Source organism: Aspergillus fijiensis, assembly GCF_003184825.1.
Source record: "Aspergillus fijiensis CBS 313.89 unplaced genomic scaffold BO72scaffold_43, whole genome shotgun sequence".
Taxonomy (NCBI): domain Eukaryota; kingdom Fungi; phylum Ascomycota; class Eurotiomycetes; order Eurotiales; family Aspergillaceae; genus Aspergillus; species Aspergillus fijiensis.
In genome coordinates this window covers 277433-304019 of record NW_024469019.1, presented here as the reverse complement: position 1 = coordinate 304019, position 26587 = coordinate 277433, and the positions used below count along the sequence as shown (strand labels likewise).

The following is a 26587-nucleotide window of genomic DNA, read 5'->3' as shown; positions in this document are numbered from 1 at the left end:
GGCTTCCCGTCCGCTCAGCCGTACTTAAGCCACACGCCGGGAGGTTAGTAGTTGGGTGGGTGACCACCAGCGAATCCCTTCTGTTGTATGTTTTTCTTTTTGATGTTGTCTCAATTGAGTCTAATAGGAAGACACCTATCTAAGACAGTCGGGATGAGGAATGACGAAGAACGAGGAAGAAAAAAAAAAAAAAAAAAACGAAAAACGAGAGTGGCTATATGCTATGCCGTCCATGGTAGTGTCCACTTGTGGATACTGTCGGTATTTCCGGTATGCGGAAGGCATATATGACAAGATACATGCATGCATGCATGCACAAGGCCATGGCAGGGCACGGTGACTTTCCAGACCAGAGGTCGGCGTAGAGGTTGAAAGGTAAGTTACGCCAAGTTGAACTTTGGATTCTTGATAGCGAGAGAGCTGAGCTGAAAACGAGTGACGGAGTTAGTTGTTTAGAAGTAGTCGGGTATGATCGGAACCAGCCAGAAGATAAGATATACTACGACACGCTGATCCACTGACTGCTCTTTGTGACTTCCACCCTCCAGTAAGATGTCTCGACATGAGGACCTCGAACCAAATCTCGATTTGGGCACGTCTTGGCTGATGATTTCCAGGCACCAAAACTTTAATAGGGCTTGGGAGCCCGGAGCCGGAGCCCGGAATTAGCGCTTATGCACCCTGAAATGCCCCACATGTTTCCCCTTTTCAGGTCCACATCTCGCTATGCGACCATTATAACCGTGGCGTGTGCGCAAGCCTTGTCTTTGCCATTTCCGGTCGTGATCCGTGCGTGTTTTGGGGGCTGGGTGAATACTATTGCAGGAGTGCAAAGGCAGTACCTTTCTGCTTCTGATTTGCGAAAGTGACCAGAAGTCCGGATCGCTGTCGCTTATGATGGTAGGCGCGCACTACGGGGCCTTGGCGCAGAAGTGTTCGAGACTAAAGTGAGACATCGCCAACAACCATTAGCGCCATGGGCATATTATAAACCATGGACCCCTCCATGCTGAGGTAATTCTTCGTTCGAATCTGATTTCACTCCTCTCGATCCATCGCTATGTCATCGATCACGCATGTGCTTACACGCTACGCCACCGAATTTGTATCTGCTCGGCTGCAACCCCGGCAAGACACGGGGTCTCGCAGGCGATCCCACCCTTGGTTTTCCTCTTCACCTTCCTTGCCTTTGCTTTTGCACTCATCTTGGTCAGTCGGTCCGTTCACTAGTGAGTCTCGAACCATACTGACCGAAGACAGGTCGATTACACCTGCAACCATGTGATCGTGACGCTGGCCGCGATCGAGGATGCCGACCCGAGTCCCTCCATCCGCCTCGAAAGCGCACATGACGATGATCCCGAGATTGTAGATCCGTTCACTTCGAGGGTAAAGCCCATCACGTGGGGATTGCGCTCAGCCATCAAGCACCTCCGCGCCCGTGGTGGAGGAGAAGGAGGAGGAGAAGGAGGAGGAGAAGGAGGAGGAGAAGGAGGAGGAGAAGGAGGAGGCGGGCTCATCGTTTCATGCTTGCATGGATTCCGCATGGATTCCGCATGTACTTCCCCTTCTACATCCTCGACCGCGGTGTGGGATTCTTTCTCAACCCGATATTCTATTCGGGGCCCGCCCGCCTCACGCTCGCCTCGTTCGCAGTGGAGTTCCTCGCGCGGATGTGCCTGGCCACCGTGCAGATGGCCTGGGTCCACGTGATCATCGCGGACCGATCCCCGCGCGGCGCCAGATCTCGGCATACGCGGGGCCTCCTCGGGTACTGGCCGTCGATCGCCCCGGCGGCGGCGCTGCAGAATGCCCTCGTGTGCGTGTCGTACACGATGTATCTCGTGGCGGTGCCGGCTGGCAGCTGGGCCTTTGTGAGTGTGGCGGGTGTCGCGCAGGGGCATCTGGCCTTGGGGGGCCATCTCCGGTTTGTGGTGGTTGTTCTCATCCCGGCGATACTCTCCCTGCTGGTCACCCTGCCCGCGAGAGTGGTCTTCGTGCGCGTGGCCGCCTCCATGCTCCCCGAGGAGGATGTGCCCTTCGTGCCCTTCGATCGCTGGTTTGATGGCAAGGTGGGGCCCGAGGTTGGAGGCACCGGTGAAAGGCTTGGCATCAAGGATGCCTGGACCACCGTCGCACGGCCTTTTTGGGTGCGCTGCTTCAAGATCACTCTCAAGGCGCTGGGTATGGAGGTCGTGGTGGTCGTGGCTGGGATCTTGGTCATGATCGGCGAAATGTTTTTGGTTCAACTGGCAGGGGCCGGCTTCTAGCTTCAGTCTTCGTTGATATGTGGACTTAGGCTGCATTCTTATTATCAAGATGCATGTCCGGTGTCAGCATATTTCATTATACTACGGCAGTAGTCCGAACCTTTTATCCGTCTTAGCTTGGCATGAGATGAACATGACTTGACTGTCTCAGATTGGCTCTGTATTGGTTGGGCTTCTGGTGTTGAGTGGTGTGTTCTTGCTTCAAATGAAGGGATAGAACGAGGCTCTATGCTGATAGAGTGTCATGCAGTGAAGATGAGACATAGGAATATGTCGTCACGATTTGATGATAGAAGGAAGCTTGGGTTGGGCAATATGGAACGATATCCTGAATTCCTCGTGGTTGGTTAATGCAGGGCGTGCAGCCGACCAGCACGTAGTACTCCTCTCTCTCGAACCAGAACCAAATCCCGTTCAGGGGACCTTCATACGCCCGATACGTCGTAGCGTTGAGGCAAGCGACCTTGTACCTCCCGGAGTCGTCGACGTCAACTTTCTGTTCCCATTTCTGCGCGTTCTGACGGAACTCGTCGTCGCGGTACAACACCATCTTTGATTCTTGATCGGGATTGTGATTTTTGAGAGAGCCGGATGAAGAAAGAAAGTAAAGATCGATGGGTCTGTGAATATAGACCAGGAACTATGTTGGGATTGATGAAACGTCAGCTCCAGTACTATGGAAATAGACCACCCCGCAAAATGTTGAGTAAGTGGTTCATCCTTGTAGCCAGACTGAGATATGGAATTAAGACTCACTATATAGCTTGAAGCACTCGCACGCACACTGTTGATGGTTGAAGAGAAAGCCATCACTGGACAGACATCAGCTTATTTGTCTCAGCGACGGTTGCCTACTGGAAGATTGTCTGCCGAAGAACCCCACGGGTTGTGACTACTCTTTCTCACGATTAGCACAATTGGAATCAATAGTGCAGCTACTCTGAGCCACCCCAATCGCTAAGCGGCCACGCGTGTGTTCAACTCCACAGCCAACCGATCGCCAAGTACACGTCCAAACTCAGCCGCATCTGCAGTGGTGCAACTGAACGGTGGGGATCGAGGCCTTCACCTCACCATATCAAACATTGACTCACCTGAAATTAAGACTCCAGATGAATACGATCCTATTGGATACCGTTATCATTCAAGCATCAAGCACAGATTTACTTTATGACATTGTGAATGGTACCATTTCCTTATACCTGTCCTTATCTATATTGACTACTTCACTCAAGTATCACTGGAGAAAAGTGGCTATAAGTATAAAGTATTCACCAGAAGCATTATTGTAAGGTCGCTAAATCGAGGAGTAATATGAAGACACCACCGCGAACAGGTGCTTATTCAATATGCGTGAATGCAAACACAGCAACCGGTAGGATCCGCTTCATTGTGGAGAAGCTCTAGTTAGTCTCCTACCCTCCTGTTCACCTCGCCTCACCTCACCTCTCCTCTCCTCTCCTCTCCTCTCCTCTCCTCGTCCGTCGCGTCCGTTTCACGCAACTCGTCCACATCAACCTCATCTTCATCCACCTCGTCACATCTACAGCTCTTCTCTCTCCCCACAACCGAATATGTCCACCCGCGCAGCGGGAACCAGCACGGCGGCGGCAGCAGCAGCAGCATCCGGGGCCGGGGGCCGGAAGCCCAACCAGGGCGGAGACCGGGGCGGGGGCAAAGGCCCCAAGGCGGGGCCGCACCAGGACCGCAAATTCCAGGTAAGCGCAAGCGCAAGCACATCTCTCGAACAGTTCAATCCCTTCAGGTTCGCTAATATACTTGCTCTTTCTAGTTCTGTACGCGTTGCGGTGCCTTCGGGCACGTCCGTGCGACGTGCACCCGTTTCGTCCCTCCGGGGACACCTCGTTTCGTCCGCCCCGCCCCCCAACCCAACAACGCCCGGGCCCGGCGAAGCCAGCGGCGGGACGCGGCGGCATTGGCTCGGGCGCTCGAGGCCGGGGAGCCCGAGCAGATGAACTGGGAGCGGGAGGTGCCCCGTCGTGGGAAGGATGCGGCGGCGGAAGAGGAGGCGAAGGAGGAGGAGGATGTGGTGGTGAAGAAGGAGGAGGAGAAGGAGGAGTAGATATCGCCCTTTGAGCGATTTTACTGTATCAAGAGGCTTCCCCTAACAGTCAATAACCATACAAAATGCGCCATCTGGTCTCTTCTTTCTAAAGACCTTGCAGGGTACTACCTCAGAGGTCGAGCAATAAAGTTTGAGTATTGTGATATATAAATCTCACTGACTGAATGGCAAGCACGCCGGCAGGTTTAGGTTGGGCTATACTTCACAGACACTGCGAGTAATAGTCATTGACATAAGTGCAGGTGTACCCAGTGGCACACGCCGTCGGTCCACTCCAGTTGAGCCCTCCACACTGCCCCCAATGCGCAGCCGTAGTCCCCGTGCTCGTGGCACCCGTTGTGGTAGTCGTAGTCTTACCAGTGGCAGTAGCAGTGGTGGTGGTAGTCGTAGTGGTAACTGTAACCCCCATGCCGGCCAACAAGCCATTGTACGCGGGCTTCTTAACCAGGTTCTCATCCCAGGGTAGCGCCGCCCCATAGCCCGAGAACGTGCTGGGAACCCAGCTGTACTTATCTGTCCAATCCCAGATAGTGAAGCCGACGCAGCCCGTTGTCTGCACACAGGATTGCACCAGGGCCTGGAAATCGCTCGACTGTTGGGCCAGGGTAGTGGCGGTGGTGGGCAGGAGAATGCGCACGTCGGCCTCCGTGTAGGCGACCTCGACCCCGAGCGCAGTGAAAGATTGCAGCACCGAGACGAGCGAGCTCGTACTCGGCACGGTACCGACGCTGAAGTGGGCCTGCAACCCTACCCCGTCGATCTTGGCACCTGCATTCTTGACCAGCTGGACAATGGCGCGGGCGCTGGCGGCTTTGGCGCCGCCGTATTCGAGGTTGTAGTCATTGTAGAACAGCTTCGCGTCCGGGTCGGCTGCAGCCGCTGCGGCAAAGGCAATGGGGATGTAGGCTTCGCCGATGGTGGTGTAGAAGATGTTGGTGCGGTAGGTTCCGTCGTCATTCAACGCTGGAAGCCCGTCAGGCTTTCGGATGGGGGTAGAGAAAGGAGACGCATGACTCACCCTCATTGACCACGTCCCAATGAAGACATTTCCCTTTGTAGTGCGACACCACATTCGTGATGTGGTTCTTCAATGCGGCGGTGAGAGTAGCATTAGTCCAAGTTCCGCTAGTCACTGTCCGCGATAGTCATTAATATTCCTGTCAATTCCCTTCGCAAGGCTCCACAGATAGACGAAGGACACATACCCCAGCTAGGTAGCTGATTATACCAAACCAGAGTATGACATCGGAGATATTGGCCATTACCCTCAGCCAGATCTGCAATGACATCGCCTTTCGTGAACGTGAAGGTGCCCTGAGATGGTTCTGTGGCATCCCACTATCACGAGAATTCAGTAACAATCCCATGAGCTAGACACACGGCATAGTCACCTTCATCGAGTTTCCAGGGGTAATTTGACCAAAGTCCGCGGTGTTGTTCAGCTGAGTAACGTATGGAATATCCGTGAGCTCGGGATTATCCGTAGCTGTGCCAAAGTATTGAAGTCCTTTGGCAACTGCAGCCTGATCCAGACCAACGGCAGAGACACTGGAGAGGTAAAGAGAGCGATTAGCCGGGGTCACATTTCTTCATGTCAGGATTTCGAAGATACGCACATGTTTGGCAACACAGTCGCGGCAAGCGCCGCGGTGATTGAAAGCAGTCCGACCATTTTTGCGTGATTGTGGTGGTTCTCAGACCAGAAAAAGCTTGTGGTCTGCGACAGAGCTACTTATATACCTTGACTTTGGCAACCCAGTCAGGCAACGAGCCAGTCTAAGTCTCAGCTCACGGAGCTATGCTCCGCTGTTCTTCACAGCCGAATTCGATCACTGGCATGGGCAAAATGGGAGAATTGCTTTGTAGTGAAAGCATCGAGGCTAACGCTGCAGGACACGGAGCGTGGGGGAGGCTGCGTGCAAACATGGTCTGGCATAACGTGGATTGGTTGACAAGCGAAATGCAGGACTGTTTCCCCTGGTGTTTTTAGCCTAATTGCGACGTGTAAAATTGAACAAGGACTTAGCAGTCAGTTTGTGAGGCAAGGTCCCGCCACTCCGTGGCTAAACGGGCTCTCCGCACGTACTCCGCACTTTGCGCATCGGTAACCGGCCCGACGTCCGGCAGCATGCAGTTCATGTAGCAGTGGCACTCGTGTATTGAGCGTGTGGAGAGCTGAAGAGTAATGAGACGTTGGAGGTAGCAGACAAAGTTACAATCAATGAGAGAAGAGATTCAAATCAACCGCTGTACTCATTGGCTACATAGAGTATATTGTCGGCGTTCCTAGGTAAGCTGGTCACGTGATCCATCACGGTTTGCAGGCTACTACTTCCTTCAAATGTTGTCATCTCAGATAGTTCAGCCAACCAACCACCAAGAATTCAAGGAGTCGTTCCATATCAGCCCACCACTAAGTGCTTCATCAAATTGCTTATCATTCCCGACCTCACAGCAAGTCCGCCAAGATCTCGTTGCCAAAGTCCTCCGCCCAAGCAAGAGGCGTTTTCCCGTCGTGATCAGGAAGAGTTGGATCGACATCCGCCGCGAGCAACACCTTGACGACGTCCACAAATCCATTCTCCGCCGCCCATGAGAGCGGAGTCCGACCCTCCGCATCCTGAGAGTTACGATCCACACCCTCCGTGGCAAGCAAAAGCTGCACAACCTCCTTCCAACCAGCCTGCGCCGCTTTTACCAGCGGAGTCTGCCCAAAGGTGTCCTTGACATCGGGACTCGCCCCCGCCGCTAAAAGAAGCCGCGCGACTCCCACGTGGCCGTCTTTCGCCGCCATGGCCAGGGCGGTCTGTCCGTCCTCGTCGGTCGCATCAACATCCCCTTGTCCCCCAGCCCGAAGCAAAATATCCACTGCCGCTTCGTGCCCGTTGCGCACAGCCTCGAACAATGGGATGTTGCCTGCATCATCCCTTGGATGGGGGTTGACATGGTGGGTAAACAGCAGTGACTCCAGCAAAGCCACCTTGCCATGACCCGCTAACCACGTCAGCGGTGTCCGACCATGATCATCGCGAAGGTCGGGGCGAACGCCAGGGATAGCCAGCAGCAGCCGGATCACCGCCTCATTCGGAGAACTCCCGGCCGCCGCCGCCGCCGCCGCACGATGCAGCGGGGTGGCGCCCCAAGCGTCTCGCGCATTCACTTCAACCCGCTGCGTCGCCAGAAGCACGCGGACCACCTCCTCGTGGCCTGCAGACGCCGCGTACATGAGCGGTGTCACCTTGGAGTTCGGAATCAGTCGCACGTCCGGATCAACGCATCCCAGTCCAAGCAGCATCTGCACGATCGTCGGATGCCCATACTGCGCCGCCAGCACGAGGGCCCGGTGGGTAACGAACTGCATCTGTGAATCAGACAGCAGGGGGCGATATAATTCCAGTAATTTCTGCGCGGTCTGCTGACGGCCCCCCTCGACCGCCCAGCATAATGCGATCCCGCCGCAGTATTGGCCGTCGTACCGGTAGAGATAAGGGCTGACCAGTTGATAGGCGCGGGCGCAGGTCTGCGCGAAAGCGTTGAGGTCGGCGACGGAATCGAGCGTCGCTGCGATGTGCTGCAGGATCTCGCTTGGTAAGTCAATTATCTTCATTTTCTGATTCCTCTTTTGTGGTGCCTGCGAAGGGAAGACGTGAAGTCAAAAAGTGATTGTGGGGACGGTAAGCACAGCAACTAGTGACTAATGTTGACGGTGTTGTGTGTCGGGTTGGGTAGAAACTAGCCAAACTAGGTCAGGTGAGTTGCTGTACCTCGGCTTGATAGTATGTACAGTAAGTTGTACATACTACCTTACTATGTACGTATGTGCGTGGCAAGTGGGAGAGGATCATCAAATCATCAGCCACGGCCAAGTGGAAGCTTAAGCTAATTAAGCTAACCAAGCCTTGTTTCGATAGTGGAGCGCCACGGAAAGCAAGCTAACTTCGATTCTGGCAGTTCTGCACACCGAAATCTTCTAGGCACCAGCATTGTAGTGGGATTATAATTGGCTGTCTCGCGAAGTGGTCTACGACCCACTGAGCACCGAGTCCGATAAGAAGGAGGACCAATAAATCCTTTCAACCGGGTGGTGGAGAATCATTGTTCAGACTCTCGTTCAGGTGAGGTATACAAGCATCATGGATAGTACTCAGGGGCCACGAGAAGAAAGAAACTGCATTTGGCCCCCAAATTCTTCACGACTCCAGATCCACCGTGACTCGAATCCCAAGATGACACACCACACAATAGCACAGACGATGCATTCATGCTGCAGCGCATGGCCGGAGTACTGCATATAAATACTAGGCTCAACGTCCTTTCTTCCAAACAATGCATCTCTCTCAACCAGAGCATTGTCTCCTTTTCAACGGTGTATGTCTTCCCCTCCTTGAAGTCCTAGTTTGTGTCGTACTGAGACCGATCAATTCGTGTCGCAGCACTATCAACAACAATCGTGAACCCGCTTAGCAGCCATGCGAACTCAACTTTGGACGGCCCTGTTGACCGGTGCGGCCGCCTTGCATGGGGCGATGGCGCAAAACATTACCGTTTATGGCGCGGCGGAGCTACCGGCGGGTGCCACCGAGACATTTCTGACCTGTCTGTCCAGCCTGGAGACCAGCTACCGGGTGTACGTGGACTCCGGGATGACAGTGATCCTCCCGCCGGGAAGCAACCAAACCATCACGCTGGACGGTGCGGACAGCGGGCTCTACGACTGCCTGACCGTCTCTGAGGTGATGACGGGGATGCAACTCGCCGTCGAGGACACGGTCAAAACCGACGCGAACCAAGAGGAGAACAGCATCCCCGCGAGCGCGGCGACCTACGCGTGGCTCCTCGCGCAGGGCGCCCAAGGCCAAACGCCGATCGGGACCCGGCCGTCCGCCAGCGCCAACAGCACCACCATCCACGACGAGGATGAGGTCCTCGGGCGACGGGACGATGATCACCGGGGGCTGGCGAAACGCACCCACTACCACTACTACGGCTACCTGTCCGACTACTCGGCCTGCACCGACTCAGCGCTCGTGACCCGCTACGGCAGCACCTGCTACAACCATAACCAGACCTACTACGGGGTGCGGTTCGAAAACGCCTTCGCCGAGAAGATCCTCACCATGATCATCTGGCCGCACCACCGCTGCGAGAACGGCAACGTGCGTTCCTTCACCGTCGCGCCCCTGTCGCTCAGTGCTTGCCAGTCGCGCACGACCTACTCCTATTATGGTCATTATGTCACCTGCAAATGCACCTAGCGCGGAAGAACGATATAGACCCGACGATCTCGTCCGACGGAATATCATAGCTCTGGGGACGCCTTTGTCTTCTAGGTCTATTTTCTTTGGACCATCATGCGTGGGCCTGAAACCTAGCTTGAGGCGCAGAGTGGGCTCTGAGTGTGGTGGAAAATCGGACTCTCGCGCGAGACCGAAATCCACACTCGACGTGGTGCACTGCTGCTTGTACGTTTTGGCTGGTCTCCCTCTGGCTGGGGCTCCAGTGGTGGTAGTGCCAAGACAGGGTAGTTGAGATTGGAGGAGTCGAGCTTGGATTTTCACAACACTTTGAAGTGATTGATGGGTTGGCTGTGCAGGGTTGGGCTTGTGTGCCTGGTTGTTCTTTTACCTAGTCTGGGTAGGGATACCTCTGGTCTTTCCACATCCTGTCGACGTCACACTATTGCGAGAGTCATGTTATCTTCTCTTTTTCTGGAGACATCTCTTCTCGCACATTGTATTCCAGATGATCGTGAGGGCAGTTACAAATCAAAGCACATCTTCTATCCAGTCGCGGAGGAGTAGTTGGCGTCACCGAGGTGGTTTCCCGGATTTCTCCCGGTACTGTACATGAAGTGGCGAAGTCTGGCTACAAAACTGTCCATGGTACACATATCAAGATGGCCGTCGGCTGTATAGTCACCATTCATAAATCAAATCAAAACAAATGAAAGAAAAAGCGGCCCGGTAAAAAGAAAATTCAAGAGAAAGTGTGCGTCATGGAGTGATTTCTGCTAAATTGTGCAAAGGCGGGGTGGTGCTTTTAGCACCTCAGGTTTCTACCACTTACTTATGTTCCCTCAACTCGATTCCCTCAACTTCGGTAGGTCAACTCTATTGCATGTTCATAGACATCCTCTTACATCTCCAGCCAACTAAAGACCCATTGCCATTGGTGATCTACAGTGCAGGATTTTATATACTCGCCAGGATGGCAGATCTGCCTGTTTCAATTTTCAAACCTCGGTGGAAGACCAGCCAGAGCGATCTCCTCTCCACCCAGCCTGCCCTCTTTGCCACTTTTACCAGCCATACGCCTCTTCGAAGTAGTCCATCGAGCGGCACCCTTGCTTCAGCGCCGCATGCACCGCTGCGCGGGTCTGGTCGGCCATGGCGGCCGGACCGCAGCTGACGACCGCGACCCGCGTGTTCTCCGCCGCGGCGACGGCGCCCGCCTCGACGATGATCTGGTCAATGGGCGCCCGGCCGGGACGGATTGTTACCGCAGAGAGCTGGAGAGGTTTCTGGCCGGTGGAGACTCCCTTTTCCTTCGCGGAGTCTAACGTGGGAATACGCTCGTCCTCCAAAGCCCCCTTGCGAGAGCAGTAGAAGGACGCTTGCACCTCGCCGCTCGCGAGGATGTCTGCAAGCTCGCGCTCCATCAACTCCATTACGAAGGCCGGCTGGCGCACGGTCCAGTGGAGTTGGACCTGGACGGTCGCGGTGGTTGCATGACGGCGTCGGCGCGCCAGGTGGTCCTGGAGGTAGGGAATCGCGCAGGCGATACCCGTGCCGCCCATGATCATGATGAGAGTGTGGTAGGTGTGTAGCGGGGCGCGATGGCCGTAGGGACCTTCAAGGAGGAGGGCGGGACTGATGGTGTTGCCGGGCTGTTGCATGCATTGGTCGCGGAGGCGCTTGGTCCAGCCGTCGTAGGGGCGGATCCAGAACGTCAGGGTCGATGTGGAGGGTGATGCTGAGCCGGTCTCAGTCACTTGCACCTGCGGTGCAGATGGCTTGAGACCATCCTCTACCTGCCCTGGGGTGGCGAGGGGCCTGCTAGCATTGGTGCCGGGGGAGAACGCACCGAGCGTGAAGGGGTGGTTCTCCCACCCTTTCAGCGTCATGGGTTGGTATAGATGATAGTATTGTCCCGGCCCGCCCTGCACCGTGGCATTCTGGATATCCACGCGCATCACATCACTGGTGGGGCTGTAGTGTACCACCGCCTGGGTGCCGCTGGCATGGCCATACCAGACGCGGACGTTGCACCAACCCAGGCGGACAAGGCGGAGGAATCGATCGAAGCTCCAGATGGCAACAGGGGGCCAGAGATAGCCACTGTAATACACTGCCCCGATCTGTGCCGTGTGACTGATTGACGGTTGTATGTGTTAGCATCTGAGCGCGGCGGCAATACTGCTGCCGAAGAAGGGAGCGTGATGACATACATATACAAGCAGTACAGAAGCACGATCGCAAAGGCGATGTGGATGAGGAGGAACAATTCGTAGAATCGCTGACGGATAGGAAGAATCGCGAAAACAATCATGAGACACATGATGATCGTTGCCTTGGGGTGGAGTGAAGTTAGAGCTTTTTGTTCGAGACAGCCCCCGATTGTCCTCCAGTCATAACATACCACAATACCCAGCACAAAGTATAAATCCTTCAAAGCAGGAATGTAGTCCGAAGCTAGACATAGCCTGTTAGTAGAAATGAACAGAGAAACCCTTGTGTCAACAGTCCGGACGTACAGTATACGTTCCATTGGACGGTATACCCAATGGAGTGAACCACAGCCTCAAGCGTGGCCACCAGAGCGATATGGCGATGGAAGACCGAAAAGGTCCCGTAGCTCCAGCCGGTTGACCAGATGAAGATATTGTTCCGGCCTCCAAACATCCAAAGCCAGCAGAGACATGCATATGACAAGACAGCAGTCCGGTCCGATAGATACACCCAATTCTGCTGAGACACGTCGGGGGTTCTAGAAGAAAGCAAAGGATCAGGAGAAGTCTCGTCAAAGCCAGGCCAAATAGTGGTTGGCGCCTACTCACGTTGGATTTCCAGAGAAGGTACCAAGATTGACGCATGAGAGGACAATAGAGATCGCCCAGAAGCCAAAGACAATGAGCGAGTCCAATCGCTTGGGGATGCTACACCAGTACCATGCTCGCTGGTGATATGTGCCGATGGTGGCGGGGATCACCAGGTGCAGTCGAAGATAATATCGGAGGGTGGCGAGGAAACCTGGACCTTGAGAACAGGACCAGGGGGTTGCCCTGAGCAGATTGAACAGACTGCCCAGTACCATGACTCCCCCCCAGTATCCGATCAGTGCCCATCCGTAGACAATGTTCGTCGGTGTGGCGTCGATTGTGGCTTCCTGTGTGGATCATCAGCCATTAGAATTGAGTTGAAATGAGTTTGATCTGGGAAGGAAGAGCTAGCCACTCACCAATCGACGCAGATACCGTTTATAGTAGCTCTTTTCCAACACCACGGGACTCGTGACAGCCACCGAAGTGTTGTACGTGTCAGGGGCCACGACGGGCAGACTGGCGAGGTATTGGGGGGTGAGCTCGGTGTCGATCGCGGTGAGATTGATCAGGTCCACCTTGTTCTTGCCACAGAGCACCTGCCAGTACGCCACGCCCTTGACAATCTCCTTGGTGGAGCAATACTCCTTCATCGACGCGTAAATAGAAGTGACCTCGATGGTGTCCTCACAGTACGGCTCGTACTTGGTAGTCGTCGACGCACCGCCTCCTCGTCCACCTCTGCGGACCATACTCGCCTCATGACCGGCAGATGTGGTGGTGCCATTCGACTTGGAGCTGGTCTTCGAAGAAGAAGATGTCCCCTCTTCGAAAGTTAACGAGGTCAGGGATTTATAGATCGAATAGAAACAATACTGCGACTTGGAGGTGGGCAAGTTGCTGGCCCAGACGACCGAGCATAGGCCGAAGACTATGGCCAAGAATGACCACTTCATGATAAACAACAAGACCAGCCCGATCTCACCGCAGACCCAGACACTCAACAAGACGCTGAAGTGATTGACACCGAGGTGCGATATCTATTTAAGCGTGCACACGACACCCTCCTCCGGGCCATTCTCGCCTACGATTCCTGCAAGGTCCTCGACTATTTCCTGTTTTGCTAGACAAGCAAAACCACTCGGCCAAGTGGCGGTCTAAGTGGAGTAAACACGCCATCTCACCATCTTTCCTCGCAAATCTCTGCTCTCGACTCCGTCTGAACTTGAATGAAGTTTTACAACACCGACGGCTAATGAATCTTCCCCGGGTGGCCCACCGTGTAGGAAGCGAGGGCGCATTCTGAAGTCTGAGTACGATGTCTATGTCCATACAAGGTGTTTAGTCCTCGGCTTACTGCCACAAACCCTCTTTCTTGGTACCGATGACTAAGGTAAGAATACCCATGCAGTAGTTATTGGGGACCGCTGCGGAAGAATCCATGTGTCGGGTCAAGCTTCCGAATCGAGCAAGGCAGTGGCTCGGATCAGATAAAGTAAGCTCGGCAAACAAGGTTAACCCCGAGGCCTAAAGAGGTTTAGTCGCCGTCAATCCATAGCCCGGGCCCCCCGAGGAAATCCATCCTACTCGGCAACAATCTTAGAGAATCTTAATCGCCAAAAAGCAAAGCAAAGCTTTTCCGGCCCAGCCCCACCGACTCCTCGTGAAGGTTTTCTTTGTCTCTCTCGCTTCTGCTGTCTTCTATCTTGCTTCGCTTTGAAAAATACCAGTATCGATGTCTCGTGTTTGGTAACCGGATTACTGGTTTCGGGGCGGGTGGGTGACTTGGGCCAAATGCAGACACCTCCTCGTCTTGGTAGCTAGACGGGGCTTCAATCGTTGTTCATAAGACTCCAACATTCCTCTCTGCACAGTACCTCTTTGCTCGACACACCCGGTTTCTGCTTAGATTCTTACTTCATTGTGTCTTCTATTTTCCTGTCTTTTCTTCTGTTAGTGACACCTTCCCTCATTGCGACCAAAGACCAAGTCAGTGAAGCCAATCAACGCAAGTCACCATGACCGACGTGTTTGCAGTGCAGGTGTTCTTCATCGTCTTCCGCGAGTGCCTGGAAGCCGTGATCGTCGTGTCGGTCCTGCTGTCCTTCCTGAAACAATGCCTGGGCCAACCGGGTATGGACCTGGAGATTCATCGGCGACTGCGCAAGCAGGTTTGGTGGGGATCCCTCTGCGGGGTGGTGGTGTGCCTGATCATCGGGGGTATTTTCATCGGCATCTTCTACGGGCTGGGAAGCGACATCTGGTCCAACTCGGAGGATCTGTGGGAGGGAATCTTCTACGTGATCGCGACGGTGATCGTGACGGTGATGGGGCTGGCGCTGCTGAGGATCAACAAGACGAAGCAAAAGTGGCGAGTCAAGATCGCGCAGGCGCTGATCGCCAAAAGCGAGGGCCGCACCCGCTGGCTGCGCGGCGACTGGGCTCGTCGGTATGCCATGTTCATCCTTCCTTTCATCACCACAATGCGTGAAGGAGTTGAGGCGGTCGTCTTCGTCGGCGGCGTCTCGCTGGGCTACCCCGCTACCGCGTTCCCCCTGCCCGTGGTCACGGGTCTCCTCGCCGGGCTCCTAGCTGGGTGGTGTATCTACCGCGGTGGTAACGTCATGTCTATCCGTATCTTTCTCATCGCCTCTACCTGCGTCCTCTACCTGATCGCCGCGGGTATGTTCTCCAAGGCCGTCTGGAGTCTGCAGTTCAACGCCTTCCAGGTCAAAGTCGGCAGCGACGTGGCTGAGGAAGGCTCCGGGCCCGGCTCCTACAACATCGCGGAGACCGTGTGGCATGTCAACTGCTGCAACCCGGAGATCGACAACGGGTGGGACGTGTTCCAGGCGATCCTGGGCTGGCAGAATACCGGCACCTACGGGTCGGTGATCAGCTATAATCTCTACTGGGTGTTCATTATGGTGTGTGTCTCGTGGCTGATGTATGAGGAACGGAAGGGCCAGAGGACGCTCGTGCACCGGTACTGGAGCTTCCTTGCCCGCGTCCCTGGATTGAAGAGCTATGCGGCTGGCAAGTTGTTGGAGATGGAGGACTCGAAGGAGCAGGACCTGGTCCGACAGGTGCAGGCCTCGATGTTTGTGGACGACGTGGTGCAGACTGTTGTGGAACCAACTAAGTAAGAACAACAGAGACGAACCCTGGAGATTTGTCGCGGTTGGCAGGAAGCAGGGAAGGCGAGGACTCGTTGTGTAGTTTCTGAGTGATAGTGACAATACAAGCATGATACCAGCATTGCAGTCTGAATTTCCGTAGTGGGGGGTGGTTTGGAGGCTAGGACCAGATTCGACATCCGAGCGATCCTGCTGGTGGCGAGGACGGCCTTGTTCACGACTGTGGATGAGTGATAAATTCACCTACGCGAGGTTATCATGGCACTGAGAGGCAATGGGTGACAAGTGGGCGGTGAGCAGCCCAGCCAACGAGGCCTCCGGGCAACCACCAGCTCCCTCGAGGTCTTCTTCATTACTGTCGCGTAGCATACAAGGGCGCATAACCTACCACCTCGCTTACGCAAATCGACCTTCGTGTTTGGTGAACATCACAGACTAGATGGCGAGATATATCGAGGCAGCCTTGCCCACTGGCCCGCTCGCGTGTCATGCCTTGAAAGACTTTGCTGCGGTAGGCCCCGTTTCATCCAAAAATTGGACGTATGCATTTGGCACTCACTAGGTCGAGGCCTAAAAGTCCCCGAAAAAACACCGATCCCATCAAATACTCAATATTCCGTTCAGTGGAAGGGAGTTGGAGTTGAGAGCCTTTTTCCTGCGCGCCAAGGCCCCCAGAGAGGAAGCAATTACGAGAGCGAAGCAATATAGACTCCACCAGACCTTCTCATTTTGAGAAGCTATCATCCGACTCCCATATTTTCTAGGCGCCCCAGATATTTCCAAGTTGACGGGGCAGACTTCCGTGGACGATATCCGCGCTAGACCAATCTGCGTTAGACCCCTGCTTCGATATTCACAATCCAAAAACCGATCTTTCACATAATTAATATCCTAAAGAGAATTCGATCCTGCCCCAGTAGGTAGTGATACAGAGAATAAATAATACCAGTAGACACATAAGGCTGAACATGCTGTGTTTGGTATAGCGGCACGATTCTATTCCGATATCCTCCGCCTGGCGGATCGAATGGCTATGGCGAGGTCCCAGGGGAAAATAACCCGATCGGGCGACGGGGTCTCGACCAAGTAGATGTGAGGCAGACTAAAGTCTTCTAATCGCCGAGCTTAGCGAGCTTGGCGAGCTTGGCAAAATATTGCCGACAGACGATATCTGATCCGTCGGAGTCAGATAATCTCCCCTCTCATACCAGTTTAACCCCCTTCCTGTCACATGCCATCCGGAGGGTTTGCCATGGAATTTCCATGGATCCTTAGAGAAGTCTCCGCACGTCGAGGACTAACCTGCGGACTGGTTAATCCTTTAAGCGTCAGCGGGAAAGTCTAAGCGAGGATGCAGTCTCTTATCAATCAGTCGTAGAGTGGAGTGGGAAACAGCCCGAATACGCCCTCGATGGTAAATTTGCAAATGACAGAAGTGATCCCGCCACCTCGCAGGGCGCGAGGGGAAGGATATAACCCATCACATCGGGCTCATTCTATCTTCCCGTTCTCATCGTCTCCTCTCTGAAGCGAGCTCTTTTCTTCGCATCGGGCCGCTGACAATGTGGCCACTGGCGTTCTTCTTTCTGTCGCTGCCAGCCTTAGGGCAGGCGAAAACCGTCACATATGACTTCAATCTCACTTGGGTCAATGCGAATCCTGATGGCTTGGCCGAGCGCAAGGTCATCGGAGTCAACGGGCAATGGCCGCTTCCCGTGATCGAGGTCGACAAGGGAGACCGGCTGGTGGTGAACATGTACAACGGGCTGGAGACACACAATTCCTCCATCCACTTCCATGGCCTCTATCAGAACGGGACGACCTCCATGGACGGTCCCTCTATGTTGAATCAGTGTCCAGTGGTCCCCGGGGCCAGCATCACATATAACTTCACGGTGGAGCAGAATGGCACCTACTGGTACCACTGCCACACGGACTGGTGTTATCCAGATGGCTACCGCCAGGCGCTGATTGTCCATGACAACACCCCTCCTTTCAAGTACGATGAGGAGTATACTATCACAATGAGCGACTGGTACCACAAGCTGACGGAGGATATCCGCCCGGAGTTCCTCTCGTTGTATAATCCCACCGGAGCAGAACCGATCCCGCAGGCGTTTCTGGTCAACGACACGATGAACTCCAAGTTTCCGGTCGAGGCGGGAAAGACGTACATGCTGCGCCTGATTAACATCGGGGCCTTTGTGTCTCAATACTTCTATATCGAAGACCACACCATGCGCATTGTGGAGATCGACGGGATCTATGTCGACGAGACCGAGGCTGAGGTACTGTACATCGCAGTGGGTCAGCGGTACTCGGTTCTCGTTACGATGATGAACTCCACTGAGAAGAACTACCCTATGGTGACTATAGCCGACTCCGTCCTGCTCGACACCGTGCCATCGGATTTAGTCTTGAACCAGACCAACTGGCTCGAGTACAACACCCAGGCCGAGTACGCCGAGGCGACTCTCAGCATTAATGTCTCCTCCGAGCTGGAAGCCTTTGACGATATGAGTCTGGTTCCGTCCGATCGGGCGGCTTTGCTCCCGGAGCCCGACATCCAGGTCAAGCTGACCGTTCTGATGGACAACCTGATCAACGGAAAGGGGTACGCATTCCTAAATGATATCAGCTACACTTCGCCCAAGGTGCCCACCTTATACACTGTGATGTCTGCAGGCGATCTAGCGACCAACGCAACCGTATATGGCGAGTACACCCACCCAGTGGTCTTAGACCACAACGCTGTGGTTGAGATCGTCCTAGAGAACCAAGACACAGGCTCCCATCCGTTCCACCTACACGGCCACGCCTTCCAGCTGGTGACGCGCTATCCGGCCTATGGAGCAGACTTCTACGACTACTCGGCCGGCACGACCTTCGCTACGTACGATAGCTCCAACACAACGCTGACCGACAGCTTCCCGGCGTACCCGGCCCGCCGGGACACGCTCGTACTCCCGCCCGGCGGGTACTTCGTCATCCGGTTTGTTGCCGATAACCCGGGGGTTTGGTTCTTCCACTGCCACATCGACTGGCACCTGGCCCAGGGCCTGGCCATGACTTTTGTGGAAGCCCCCGCCTTGGTCCAGGAGCGACTGACTATTCCCGCCGACCACTGGGAGGTCTGCCGCGCGGCTGGCGTGCCCGACGAGGGCAATGCGGCGGCGAATACGGTCGACTACCTTGATCTGACCGGCCAGAACGCCCAGCCCGCCTGGCTGCCTGCCGGGTTTACGGCGCGCGGCATCATCGCTCTCGTCTTCTCCTGCGTGTCGGCTGTCGTAGGCATGGGCTTTATCACGATGTATGGTCTCTCAGATTTGAAGTTCACGGAGACGGAACTGGGGATGGGCGAGCTGGCGGTCACGGACGAGGTGGCGATGACTGAGTTCAGAGAGGAGCCTGTCACGGCTTACCGGGATTGAAAGAGGGCAGGTGTGCTGTACTGTATAGATCATGCTATAGATTCTCATGCTTTCAGTTGTTTCGCAGGCGTTGAAATACTGATGAATGAACGATTGTGTCTTGTTTATGCTCGTAAGTTTGAGTATCTTTTATATAACCTCTTCGTCCTCAATGCTTCTCTCTTCATCGAGCAACGGCTGTCATCTCTTTGCTGCTCCGAGGTCGATAGTTCTTAACGGACAACAAAGCGGACAAGGTTTTTCTGTCTAAATAACTTGTCTGAGAGTCTAGTGAGTTTCTTAGCCACATAGGTAACAAAAAACAATGGCATAGTCCAAATATTGGGAGAGTCTGATTAGGTGTTGAAACGAAAGGAAAGATTTCAGGAGGGCGGGTGTGCAAATACTTTCTGCCTACAATTTTACCGCGCGTAGTGAAACAAACCAAATAGAAACAACCCCTGGTTAATAAGCGGCAGTCAGCACTGTGCAGCTTTCTGGTAGTCACCACCAACTTGGAAATCTTTTCTCCTCCAGAACTCCTTCCACATCTTATCCATTAACAAAGATGCAACTCTTCGCCTGCGGTGAGAACAGCGACGGCTCTCTCGGGGAGCCACGAGCTTGTCGGAGACGGAACGTTGCCTTTCATCATCGCGGGCATCCCGACCTGGACCTGGAGTACACCCCGCATTGTCCTCTGTGGGTTCTGCGACCGAAGAAAGTCCTCGAAGGAAAAGAGATTCGCCCCATCAACTGCGATACCGGTTCCGCCTTTTTCGACGTGGACGGAGACCTCAGACACTTTGGGTGGGGGTCTCTATCCAAATCTCAGCGAGCGGGGGTAATGGAGGCGGGCACGGAGAACCTCATCCATATCATCTGACTTGCAGACGGGTTCGCTTTCCTGCTCAGAGATGGGAGTCATCTAACCGCCAGGAAGTCCGGCTCCCACAGGATTGATGACAAAGGCATCAAACACATTGCTGCAAGACGAGTCGGCGACTGGAACCCGGATTTGGTCTCCGGAGCGGTAGCGATGGTCTTTGCAGATGATCGGAAAACAGTTCTCTCGTGGGGTTCATGGCAGCACATGTGCTCCTTTCTGGAGAATCCCATCGGCAGCCCCCCTCCAACTCACGCCGCTACCTTTGCCTCTCCCGTGATCCAGTTGACATCGGAATTTGCCGCGCTCACGGAGGCAGGCGAAGTCTTCCAATGGGGAGACGAGCTTCTGGAACAACCACCCGCTGTCCCCGACGATGAAGAAGGATTTGGGCAAGCTGAATTTGCGGCCCGTATTTTGAACGGGCCTATTACCTCGTGGCCTGCTAGACCCCCAAGACGGCTCAACTACAAGCCGCACAAACTGCCCCTTCTGCCCATCAAAGAGCCATCTACGGGTCGCGCTTATGCTACTGCGATCACACACACTGGCGACCTTTATGTGATGGGTTCGAAACGCGGGCATTGGCCGGACATCGAAGATGCCAATCCCAGGAAGGCTCTCGAGTTTCAACCCGCGACCATTCCTCCTGACAAGCTTGCAAAGACACATAGTCTGCGAATGAAGCATGCAGCTGCGGGTGGCCGGCATGTCGTAGCTGTCGCCACTGACGGATCTTTGTGGTCGGCTGGCGATGGGCTTTCTGGCCAGTTGGGCATTGGGGTCAGACAGTTCGGGTTATGTACCGCGGATGACGTGGTTGACATGGAGGCCAATGAGACCGAGGAGAAATTTGCTGTCAAGTGGGAGAGAATGGAGGTAGAAGCCCTCCGGGATCGAGAATGCGTGGCGGTGTTTGCGAATGAGCAGCAAACCTTCATCTTCACTCGGGATCCGAACTAGAGCTTGTGTAGCACCTCTTTGTAATATCAATATCCCCGAATCAGTCTTTGTTGCTTTCGTTCGAGCACTCCTTTTCTCCATCTCATTGATAAAAGATCCTTCCTTCGAGACCCACTTCGTCGACGATTAAGCTGCGTAGTTGAAGCGAACGAGTGACCTTGCTGCCACATCAGGCGTGGGGGATATTGAGTGTTGTTTTGGGAATGTGAAGAGTCGAGGTATATATGAAATTATTCATGACGCAAAAAAGAAAAAAACATACAACAGAAGGGATTCGCTGGTGGTCACCCACCCAACTACTAACCTCCCGGCGTGTGGCTTAAGTACGGCTGAGCGGACGGGAAGCCCTGTTTTCCACACCCTGTGGTCGTATGTGCTAGACTATTCCCGAGCTGAAATATCTATTGTCAAAGTAGAAAGACGGTTGACGAAGCCAGACCAAGCTACGGAAGCAGGCTCAAAGCTTGTTCGCTGTCATGTCGGGCCAGACTGACGGCCGCGACCGCGACCGCTGTCTGAGAATCGTTGACGCGGTTCCTACCTCAGGCAACCACAGCAAAGTGACTATAAGATCAGAGTAATAGTATCATCCCAAAGGTGCGCGATTTTCCGATTACGGAATTATGATTACTGATCATGTATCCAAAACTCCCCACACACCCTTCCACTGCGCGCCGGCGATTCGGTAGTTGCCGCGGTCGGGTCCATAAATAGCTCCAACATTAGAAGCGATCCTTATCGCGCCAAAGTATATTTAGACCCCGTCAACAGACTTAGTGCCGAGATAATAATACCAGCTTCCCAACTCTTCTCTAGCGTCCAACTTCCACAAATTCAAAGGAGCAGCAAGCCAAGAAAGATAAGCGCACGAGAAAAAAAAAAGCCAAAAAAAAAAGCAATCTCAACCAACAAAGATGACTTCTCTCCCGGCCTACGAATACACATTCTTCCGCATCCCCAAAGATGATACCCTGAGGGCCTCCGCCCAGAAATACCAACAACTCCGCCTGCGCGCCCTGTGCGTCGCCCCGGCCTCGTTCTCCTCGACCTACGAAATCGAAGCTGTCATTCCGGAAGACGGATGGGTGAGCCGCCTCGCCTTGAATGGGAAGGAGACGTTCATCTGTGCGGCAACCCCTTGCACTGGGAATCGGGATCCAGCAAGTACACAAGAAGGGGGAGACCAGAGTATCTGGGTGGGTCAATTGACCCTACGCGCACTCAGGCCCGAGGAATTTATCCTGCCTGAAGAGTCGGGGCAGAAGAGACCTACCCTTCTCACTGCAGAGCCAGGGCAGGAGGGGGAGGAACTCTGGCAGATGCTCAGCCTGTTCACCCTCCCGGATTATCGCGGGTGTGGACTCGGGAAAAGACTGTGTCAGGAGGCGTTGAAGTACTTGGCTTCATATCGGTCGTCCCCGTCGAAGGTGTGGGTGCGGCTGATGGTCAAACCCGAGAATCAGGCGACCGTGGGCTTATATCGGGGTTTGGGGTTTGGGGTGTCGGGCAAGTGTACGCTGGCCGAGGCTCTGGTGGCCAACGGGGATGCGGAGCTGTTGCCGGCGGATGTGAGTGGGGAGAAGTATAGTTCGCGGAGTGGGTTGATTATGATGTCGGAGTTTAGTCGGTAGAGGTTACCTACTTAGTATGCATTAGCATCAGTAGAGAGAATAGCATAGGCGTGTTTGGTTGATTTGGCTTATCGACAAACACATTCTGGATGAAGCGTAGGCTTGAGATACAATCTTAAAGCCTCTATCAGTTAATGTCTTATACATGACGGCACAACTATTACTTGCTTTCTGTGGGGGGGGGCATTCTACTTGTATGGGAGATGGTGCCTACTGCATAATTCGATTTGCGCTTCTTGCTTGCCTCAATGCCTACTAGGTATTCTTTGCAGGGAAGGAGGAGCGAAGAAATCAACAACGGGCACTAAATTCAGTCTACCAGCCCTCCATATCCTAAATCTGCGTCGCCACTAGAATAAAAAAAAAGGAAAAGAAAAAAAAAGAGAGAAAGCAGTGAGAAAAAAAAGAGCGAAAAGTAGTGAGAAAAAAAGCAGATCAGTCAGAATAATCAAACCAAAGTCACAACTTCCTTACGATCACCAGCTACTCTCTGAAAATCAGCCTTCCACCTCCCCTCGCCGCAATCATCTCCCTGCACCATGTTCAGCGTGAAATATCCGACCCTCCGACAACTCACATTATCACCAGGAACACACCTCAGCACGAGTCCACTCCACTGTCTCAGCCACTCATCCTCTACTAGCACTGCCAACCGCAAAGTTGATGGTTCTTCTTCATCCTTACCATCCCATTCTACCTCAACCCAATACCTCTCACCCTCCCACCCCGTCACCTTTACCCTGTCTCCTCCACCACAGACCAACTGCGCGTCAAGCACAAATGTTTTCAAACTGAGCCTGATGATCTCTCCCTCTGGTGAGTCTCGATGATATCCCACCTTTTCAGCCAGACACTGCTGCTCATCCCTTACCCCCAATTCCTGCGGGGAAAGCACTCTTCTTCCTTGAACAGACGCCCAACTCCAACTGGGCATGCCACCGTCTTTCTTTCCACATGCACTTTCACTAACACCTGCACCACCAACCCTCCAGCCGAGCGACAAAGGCATCGATCCCCAGAAATGTCCCGCCAGATACTCTGCTGCCTCCTCCCGTTTTGCAATATCCCCCTCGTCCTCGACTTCAGAGATCCGTATGGCTTTCATCCGTTTCCCCACTTCGCCGGCCACCCATTCCAAACCCGCCAACTTCTTCTCCGAGTCCATCCTTCCTCCTGCATCAGCAAAGGTAGCAGTGTGCTCGTCCACAACCCTATACCAAAGGCTCAGCAGGGTGGACCAGTCCGCATCAGTAGGGATAGCGATGTCCCGATGGGGGAAGCGGTCCGCTCCCGTCAAAAGGGAAGGCGGGAGATAAGGGAGAATACCACTGGGAAAAGTCTCACTAGCGGGGGTGAGGCAGGTGCATTCCCAGAAGACTTCTGCAGCGGAGGAGAAAATCGTCAGCAGGCGGGGAGTGGCGAGGCGATCTTGGATTGATACGGAGGAGTTGTGCTGGTGGTGCAGGGTTTGCGCGAGGTATGTCCAGGGGATGATGGTGAGGTCTGAGCTTGGGGAGTGATCACCATCATCTTTATTGTTGCTTATGAAACCCTCGTTCATAACTCCAGTCACATTGGTGACCTGGAAGGGGAGGCGCTGGACGTGCAAGGTTGCTGGGAAATTACTGAAGACGCTTTGCGCGGGATCTTCGGATGTGGACACCGCAACGGTGAGGGCAGCGTTGGAGTAGAGACGAAGCTTCTCGTGCTCGACGTTGCTCTGATCAAGCTGATCCGCTGGTCGACGGCACAATTGCTCAATCCACACGTAGTTGATTCCAATTGAAAGCAGGAGAGTGATGACTTCACCGATCGCTGCTGGAAGATCAGGAATGCGCACGCCAGTGATGCGCAAAGCTTCCACAGTAGAGAACCATTCCCCTTCCTCTGTCGTGGAGGAATCAAAGCTCAGCACCGCGTACGGTCTCTTAAGTCCGGTCTCGACTGAAGTGATAAAGCGGACGTTATCACCACCCGATGTCTCCAAGAGCTGCGATGGGCAGTACTCTGGTTGGGAGATCCGAGCACAAGCGTGCTCAATCTGGCAGCGCTTCATCCAGTTCTCCACCGCAGTGCTAGCATCGCGCATCCGAGCGGCAGGGTCCCTAAGACGGGGGACGGGATTGAATGGGATGGTGGCGCTTGGGATGGCTATCAGAGTGTAGCAGAATGGGGTGCCTTCTTGAGGCTGCGGGTCGTCCCTCTGGTGGTCTAGGATCACCTGGGTGTAGCCCTGGCTGACATAGATGCGATAGCCCCAGCTCCCGTCAAGGGAGTCGCAATGCTGGTATCGATCGTGCAGTATAGGCTGGCAGATGTAGCAGCCGCTGCTGGCTGCCGCGGCCAAGGAGGCAGCATCGGGATGATGGGGGCCGCTCCAGGTGGAGCAGTGGAAGATCCGGTCACAGTATCTGCAGAGCATCTTGTCTGATGATTCGCACTCAGAAGACTTGATAAAGAGGAGTGGGAGGGAGATTGCTGTGGATAACAAGCTGGTTAAATAGAACCTCTGAGGGCGATGATGCAAGTGGGTGCAGCCAATCACAGGCCTCCTACAACGGTCCATTCTGGTTGGCTGCAGGAGGTCGACTGGGCTGCAGCCCTAATCTGATCCTCGGCCCTCTCGCCCGTCCGGTCTGCAACCACGAATAAGAAATCGCGGTCTCGAGAAGGCAGGCGATTGGCAGTCTCTTCTTCCATTTGTTCCGATGGCAACTGTTGTGCAGGCGGCTGCAGACCATCCGAGGGGCCACGGGACGCCTTGTCCCACCACCATGTTCCATTCAGTCGTGCCTGTACCCTCCGAGACTGCGGGGATGTGGCCACCAGCATGGTGGAGAGAGGTACAGAGTACATCATCGAGTCAGTTTTGAGTTGTGAGCAGCTGCATCCATGCGTTTGGGGGCGGCTTCAACCCCAAAAGTATACGAGTTTTGTGCGACAGAAGCGAAGTACGGCTGTGAGCCCGCGATCCTGAATGGTCATGTCAAGCAACGCCAAATGCTTACGTTGGATTAGTTTCTCTCCGCCAGGAACACTATTCCCACAGTGATGGACAAGAATATGAAGTGGTCGAGTATGTCTGTGGAGCGGAGTGGGAGATTCGCGGGTATAAAAGGACGCTTGTCGTCTGCGATTCTTGAGGTATCCATCCCCAGAGCAGCAAGTCAGCCTATCGAGCGCATCGTTAGTCCGAGTTGCAATAAAGCAGAATCGCCACCATGAAAGCAAGCATCATCTCTCTCTCCCTTCTCGGCCTTCTGTGTGCCGGAGTTGGCCTCGCCGTCCCGGTCGACGACGTTGCGGATGCGCCGGCTGAGGTAGATGGAGATGCCTCCATCCAGGAGATCCTGCGAGGGGCAAGTCAGCTTTAACTCTTTTAAGAAGCATTGCTGACACAGACACAAAGACCTGCAGCAGCGTGACGCAGCAGTGCACTGCGCAGAAGCGCCCGGGAAGCGTCTATCACGCTCCGTGCCCCAACAACCACCGCGTGAGTTTCTTTCTCATTTCGCAAAAGAAGATGTATTAACCAGAACTAGTGTGGGGCGAGACATACTTGCAACCTCGACACCATCCGGCTCACAGCTGTCTGTAGCTGAGCGGTTGTCGTGGTCAGCTTCTCCTCGAGCTTGGAGGATTTGAAGGGGTCAGGTTGTGTCGGCCGGGAAGATGCTCGGGGTTTGATTGAGCAGGGGAAAGAACGGAAAGCTCCGCTACGGTCGGTTCATTCAACATGAGTCTGCTGTTTCGCTTGTTGTGTATCTGTTGACTTAAAGCCATTGGATCCACATCGTACCATCTCGTAGATTCTGCACGTCGTCCCAGGCGATCTTTATCGCCTCTAGGCTGTTCTGCTTACCACATGATGCCCATTGGACCGTTGTAACTGCCGGATGGGGCTCTGATTCGTTCCCAGATGGATCGTGCTGACATGATCGCGAACCTGTCTGTAGGACCCTATGATACACAGTTCTTGACATCATGTCTCAGGTAAAAGCATGATTGAGCACCTTGTCAGTTAATATGCGTAGAGCAATAGTTAGTCTGATTTGGTCAGTTCTCCACAACAGGTGAGACACTCTAAGGACCCTGGCTGCAAATGAGTAGAAGGTGATAGGGTGGCTTGCTAGTATCATCTGTCAATGGCATCTGAAACATTG

General features: G+C 54.1%; 13 protein-coding genes across 13 annotated transcripts; 8 read left to right on the top strand and 5 right to left on the bottom strand.

Annotated features, from left to right (window-relative positions):
- Positions 1 to 1060: 1060 nt before the first annotated feature.
- On the top strand, positions 1061 to 2270 carry BO72DRAFT_479164 (uncharacterized protein; the record flags this gene model as incomplete). The annotated part of the gene is made up of 4 exons (XM_040947561.1): positions 1061 to 1105; positions 1150 to 1209; positions 1261 to 1558; positions 1657 to 2270. 4 exons carry the CDS (start codon positions 1061 to 1063, stop codon positions 2268 to 2270), a joined length of 1017 nt encoding a protein of 338 aa, XP_040798998.1.
- A 226-nt stretch (positions 2271 to 2496) lies between these two features.
- BO72DRAFT_460880 (uncharacterized protein) lies at positions 2497 to 3080 on the bottom strand (the record flags this gene model as incomplete). The annotated part of the gene is made up of 2 exons (XM_040946488.1): positions 2497 to 2910; positions 3027 to 3080. The coding sequence occupies 2 exons, from the start codon at positions 3078 to 3080 to the stop codon at positions 2497 to 2499; spliced, it is 468 nt and encodes a 155-aa protein (XP_040798997.1).
- Positions 3081 to 3682: 602 nt separating this feature from the next.
- On the top strand, positions 3683 to 4539 carry BO72DRAFT_514992 (uncharacterized protein; the record flags this gene model as incomplete). Its single annotated transcript, XM_040949542.1, has 2 exons — positions 3683 to 3988; positions 4063 to 4539. Coding segments are annotated over 2 exons (597 nt in total), but the record flags the coding sequence as incomplete, so codon positions are not given.
- A 19-nt stretch (positions 4540 to 4558) lies between these two features.
- On the bottom strand, positions 4559 to 6332 carry BO72DRAFT_514987 (putative endo-1,4-beta-xylanase; the record flags this gene model as incomplete). The annotated part of the gene is made up of 5 exons (XM_040949541.1): positions 5973 to 6332; positions 5748 to 5904; positions 5562 to 5694; positions 5385 to 5488; positions 4559 to 5209 (listed from the first exon to the last, which is right to left on the bottom strand). The coding sequence occupies exons 1-5, from the start codon at positions 6026 to 6028 to the stop codon at positions 4559 to 4561; spliced, it is 1101 nt and encodes a 366-aa protein (XP_040798995.1). The 5' UTR covers positions 6029 to 6332.
- Positions 6333 to 6733: 401 nt separating this feature from the next.
- Positions 6734 to 8079, bottom strand: BO72DRAFT_450246 (ankyrin). The gene is made up of 2 exons (XM_040945209.1): positions 7364 to 8079; positions 6734 to 7303 (listed from the first exon to the last, which is right to left on the bottom strand). The coding sequence occupies exons 1-2, from the start codon at positions 7961 to 7963 to the stop codon at positions 6806 to 6808; spliced, it is 1098 nt and encodes a 365-aa protein (XP_040798994.1). The 5' UTR covers positions 7964 to 8079; the 3' UTR covers positions 6734 to 6805.
- Positions 8080 to 8420: 341 nt separating this feature from the next.
- Positions 8421 to 9772, top strand: BO72DRAFT_189012 (uncharacterized protein). The gene is made up of 2 exons (XM_040939524.1): positions 8421 to 8724; positions 8790 to 9772. The coding sequence occupies exon 2, from the start codon at positions 8826 to 8828 to the stop codon at positions 9609 to 9611; it is 786 nt and encodes a 261-aa protein (XP_040798993.1). The 5' UTR covers positions 8421 to 8724; positions 8790 to 8825; the 3' UTR covers positions 9612 to 9772.
- Positions 9773 to 10654: 882 nt separating this feature from the next.
- BO72DRAFT_514981 (ferric reductase family protein) lies at positions 10655 to 13350 on the bottom strand (the record flags this gene model as incomplete). The annotated part of the gene is made up of 6 exons (XM_040949540.1): positions 10655 to 11726; positions 11804 to 11925; positions 11995 to 12047; positions 12110 to 12342; positions 12413 to 12737; positions 12822 to 13350. 6 exons carry the CDS (start codon positions 13348 to 13350, stop codon positions 10655 to 10657), a joined length of 2334 nt encoding a protein of 777 aa, XP_040798992.1.
- Positions 13351 to 14412: 1062 nt separating this feature from the next.
- BO72DRAFT_514979 (FTR1 family protein) lies at positions 14413 to 15540 on the top strand (the record flags this gene model as incomplete). Its single annotated transcript, XM_040949539.1, has 1 exon — positions 14413 to 15540. The coding sequence occupies one exon, from the start codon at positions 14413 to 14415 to the stop codon at positions 15538 to 15540; it is 1128 nt and encodes a 375-aa protein (XP_040798991.1).
- Positions 15541 to 16736: 1196 nt separating this feature from the next.
- Positions 16737 to 19275, top strand: BO72DRAFT_514977 (ferro-O2-oxidoreductase). The gene has a single exon (XM_040949538.1). The coding sequence runs from the start codon at positions 17094 to 17096 to the stop codon at positions 18963 to 18965; it is 1872 nt and encodes a 623-aa protein (XP_040798990.1). The 5' UTR covers positions 16737 to 17093; the 3' UTR covers positions 18966 to 19275.
- Positions 19276 to 19512: 237 nt separating this feature from the next.
- On the top strand, positions 19513 to 20793 carry BO72DRAFT_498616 (uncharacterized protein; the record flags this gene model as incomplete). The annotated part of the gene is made up of 2 exons (XM_040948787.1): positions 19513 to 19788; positions 19888 to 20793. The coding sequence occupies 2 exons, from the start codon at positions 19513 to 19515 to the stop codon at positions 20791 to 20793; spliced, it is 1182 nt and encodes a 393-aa protein (XP_040798989.1).
- Positions 20794 to 21598: 805 nt separating this feature from the next.
- BO72DRAFT_409280 (GNAT family N-acetyltransferase) lies at positions 21599 to 22574 on the top strand. The gene has a single exon (XM_040942398.1). It carries the CDS (start codon positions 21708 to 21710, stop codon positions 22422 to 22424), a length of 717 nt encoding a protein of 238 aa, XP_040798988.1. The 5' UTR covers positions 21599 to 21707; the 3' UTR covers positions 22425 to 22574.
- A 298-nt stretch (positions 22575 to 22872) lies between these two features.
- BO72DRAFT_498614 (putative HET domain protein) lies at positions 22873 to 24846 on the bottom strand (the record flags this gene model as incomplete). The annotated part of the gene is made up of 1 exon (XM_040948786.1): positions 22873 to 24846. The coding sequence occupies one exon, from the start codon at positions 24844 to 24846 to the stop codon at positions 22873 to 22875; it is 1974 nt and encodes a 657-aa protein (XP_040798987.1).
- Positions 24847 to 25645: 799 nt separating this feature from the next.
- Positions 25646 to 26022, top strand: BO72DRAFT_498613 (uncharacterized protein; the record flags this gene model as incomplete). The annotated part of the gene is made up of 3 exons (XM_040948785.1): positions 25646 to 25787; positions 25834 to 25917; positions 25967 to 26022. The coding sequence occupies 3 exons, from the start codon at positions 25646 to 25648 to the stop codon at positions 26020 to 26022; spliced, it is 282 nt and encodes a 93-aa protein (XP_040798986.1).
- Between the last annotated feature and the right edge of the window lie 565 nt (positions 26023 to 26587).

Coding starts and splice junctions, on each gene's coding strand:
- BO72DRAFT_409280 (XM_040942398.1), top strand. CDS start 21,708: ATGACTTCTCTCCCGGCCTACGAATACACATTCTTCCGCATCCCCAAA.
- BO72DRAFT_514977 (XM_040949538.1), top strand. CDS start 17,094: ATGTGGCCACTGGCGTTCTTCTTTCTGTCGCTGCCAGCCTTAGGGCAG.
- BO72DRAFT_189012 (XM_040939524.1), top strand. CDS start 8,826: ATGCGAACTCAACTTTGGACGGCCCTGTTGACCGGTGCGGCCGCCTTG.
- BO72DRAFT_450246 (XM_040945209.1), bottom strand. CDS start 7,963: ATGAAGATAATTGACTTACCAAGCGAGATCCTGCAGCACATCGCAGCG. Junction 7,304..7,363: donor ATGATCATGGTCGGACACCG/CTGACGTGGTTA, acceptor CTGTTTACCCAC/CATGTCAACCCCCATCCAAG.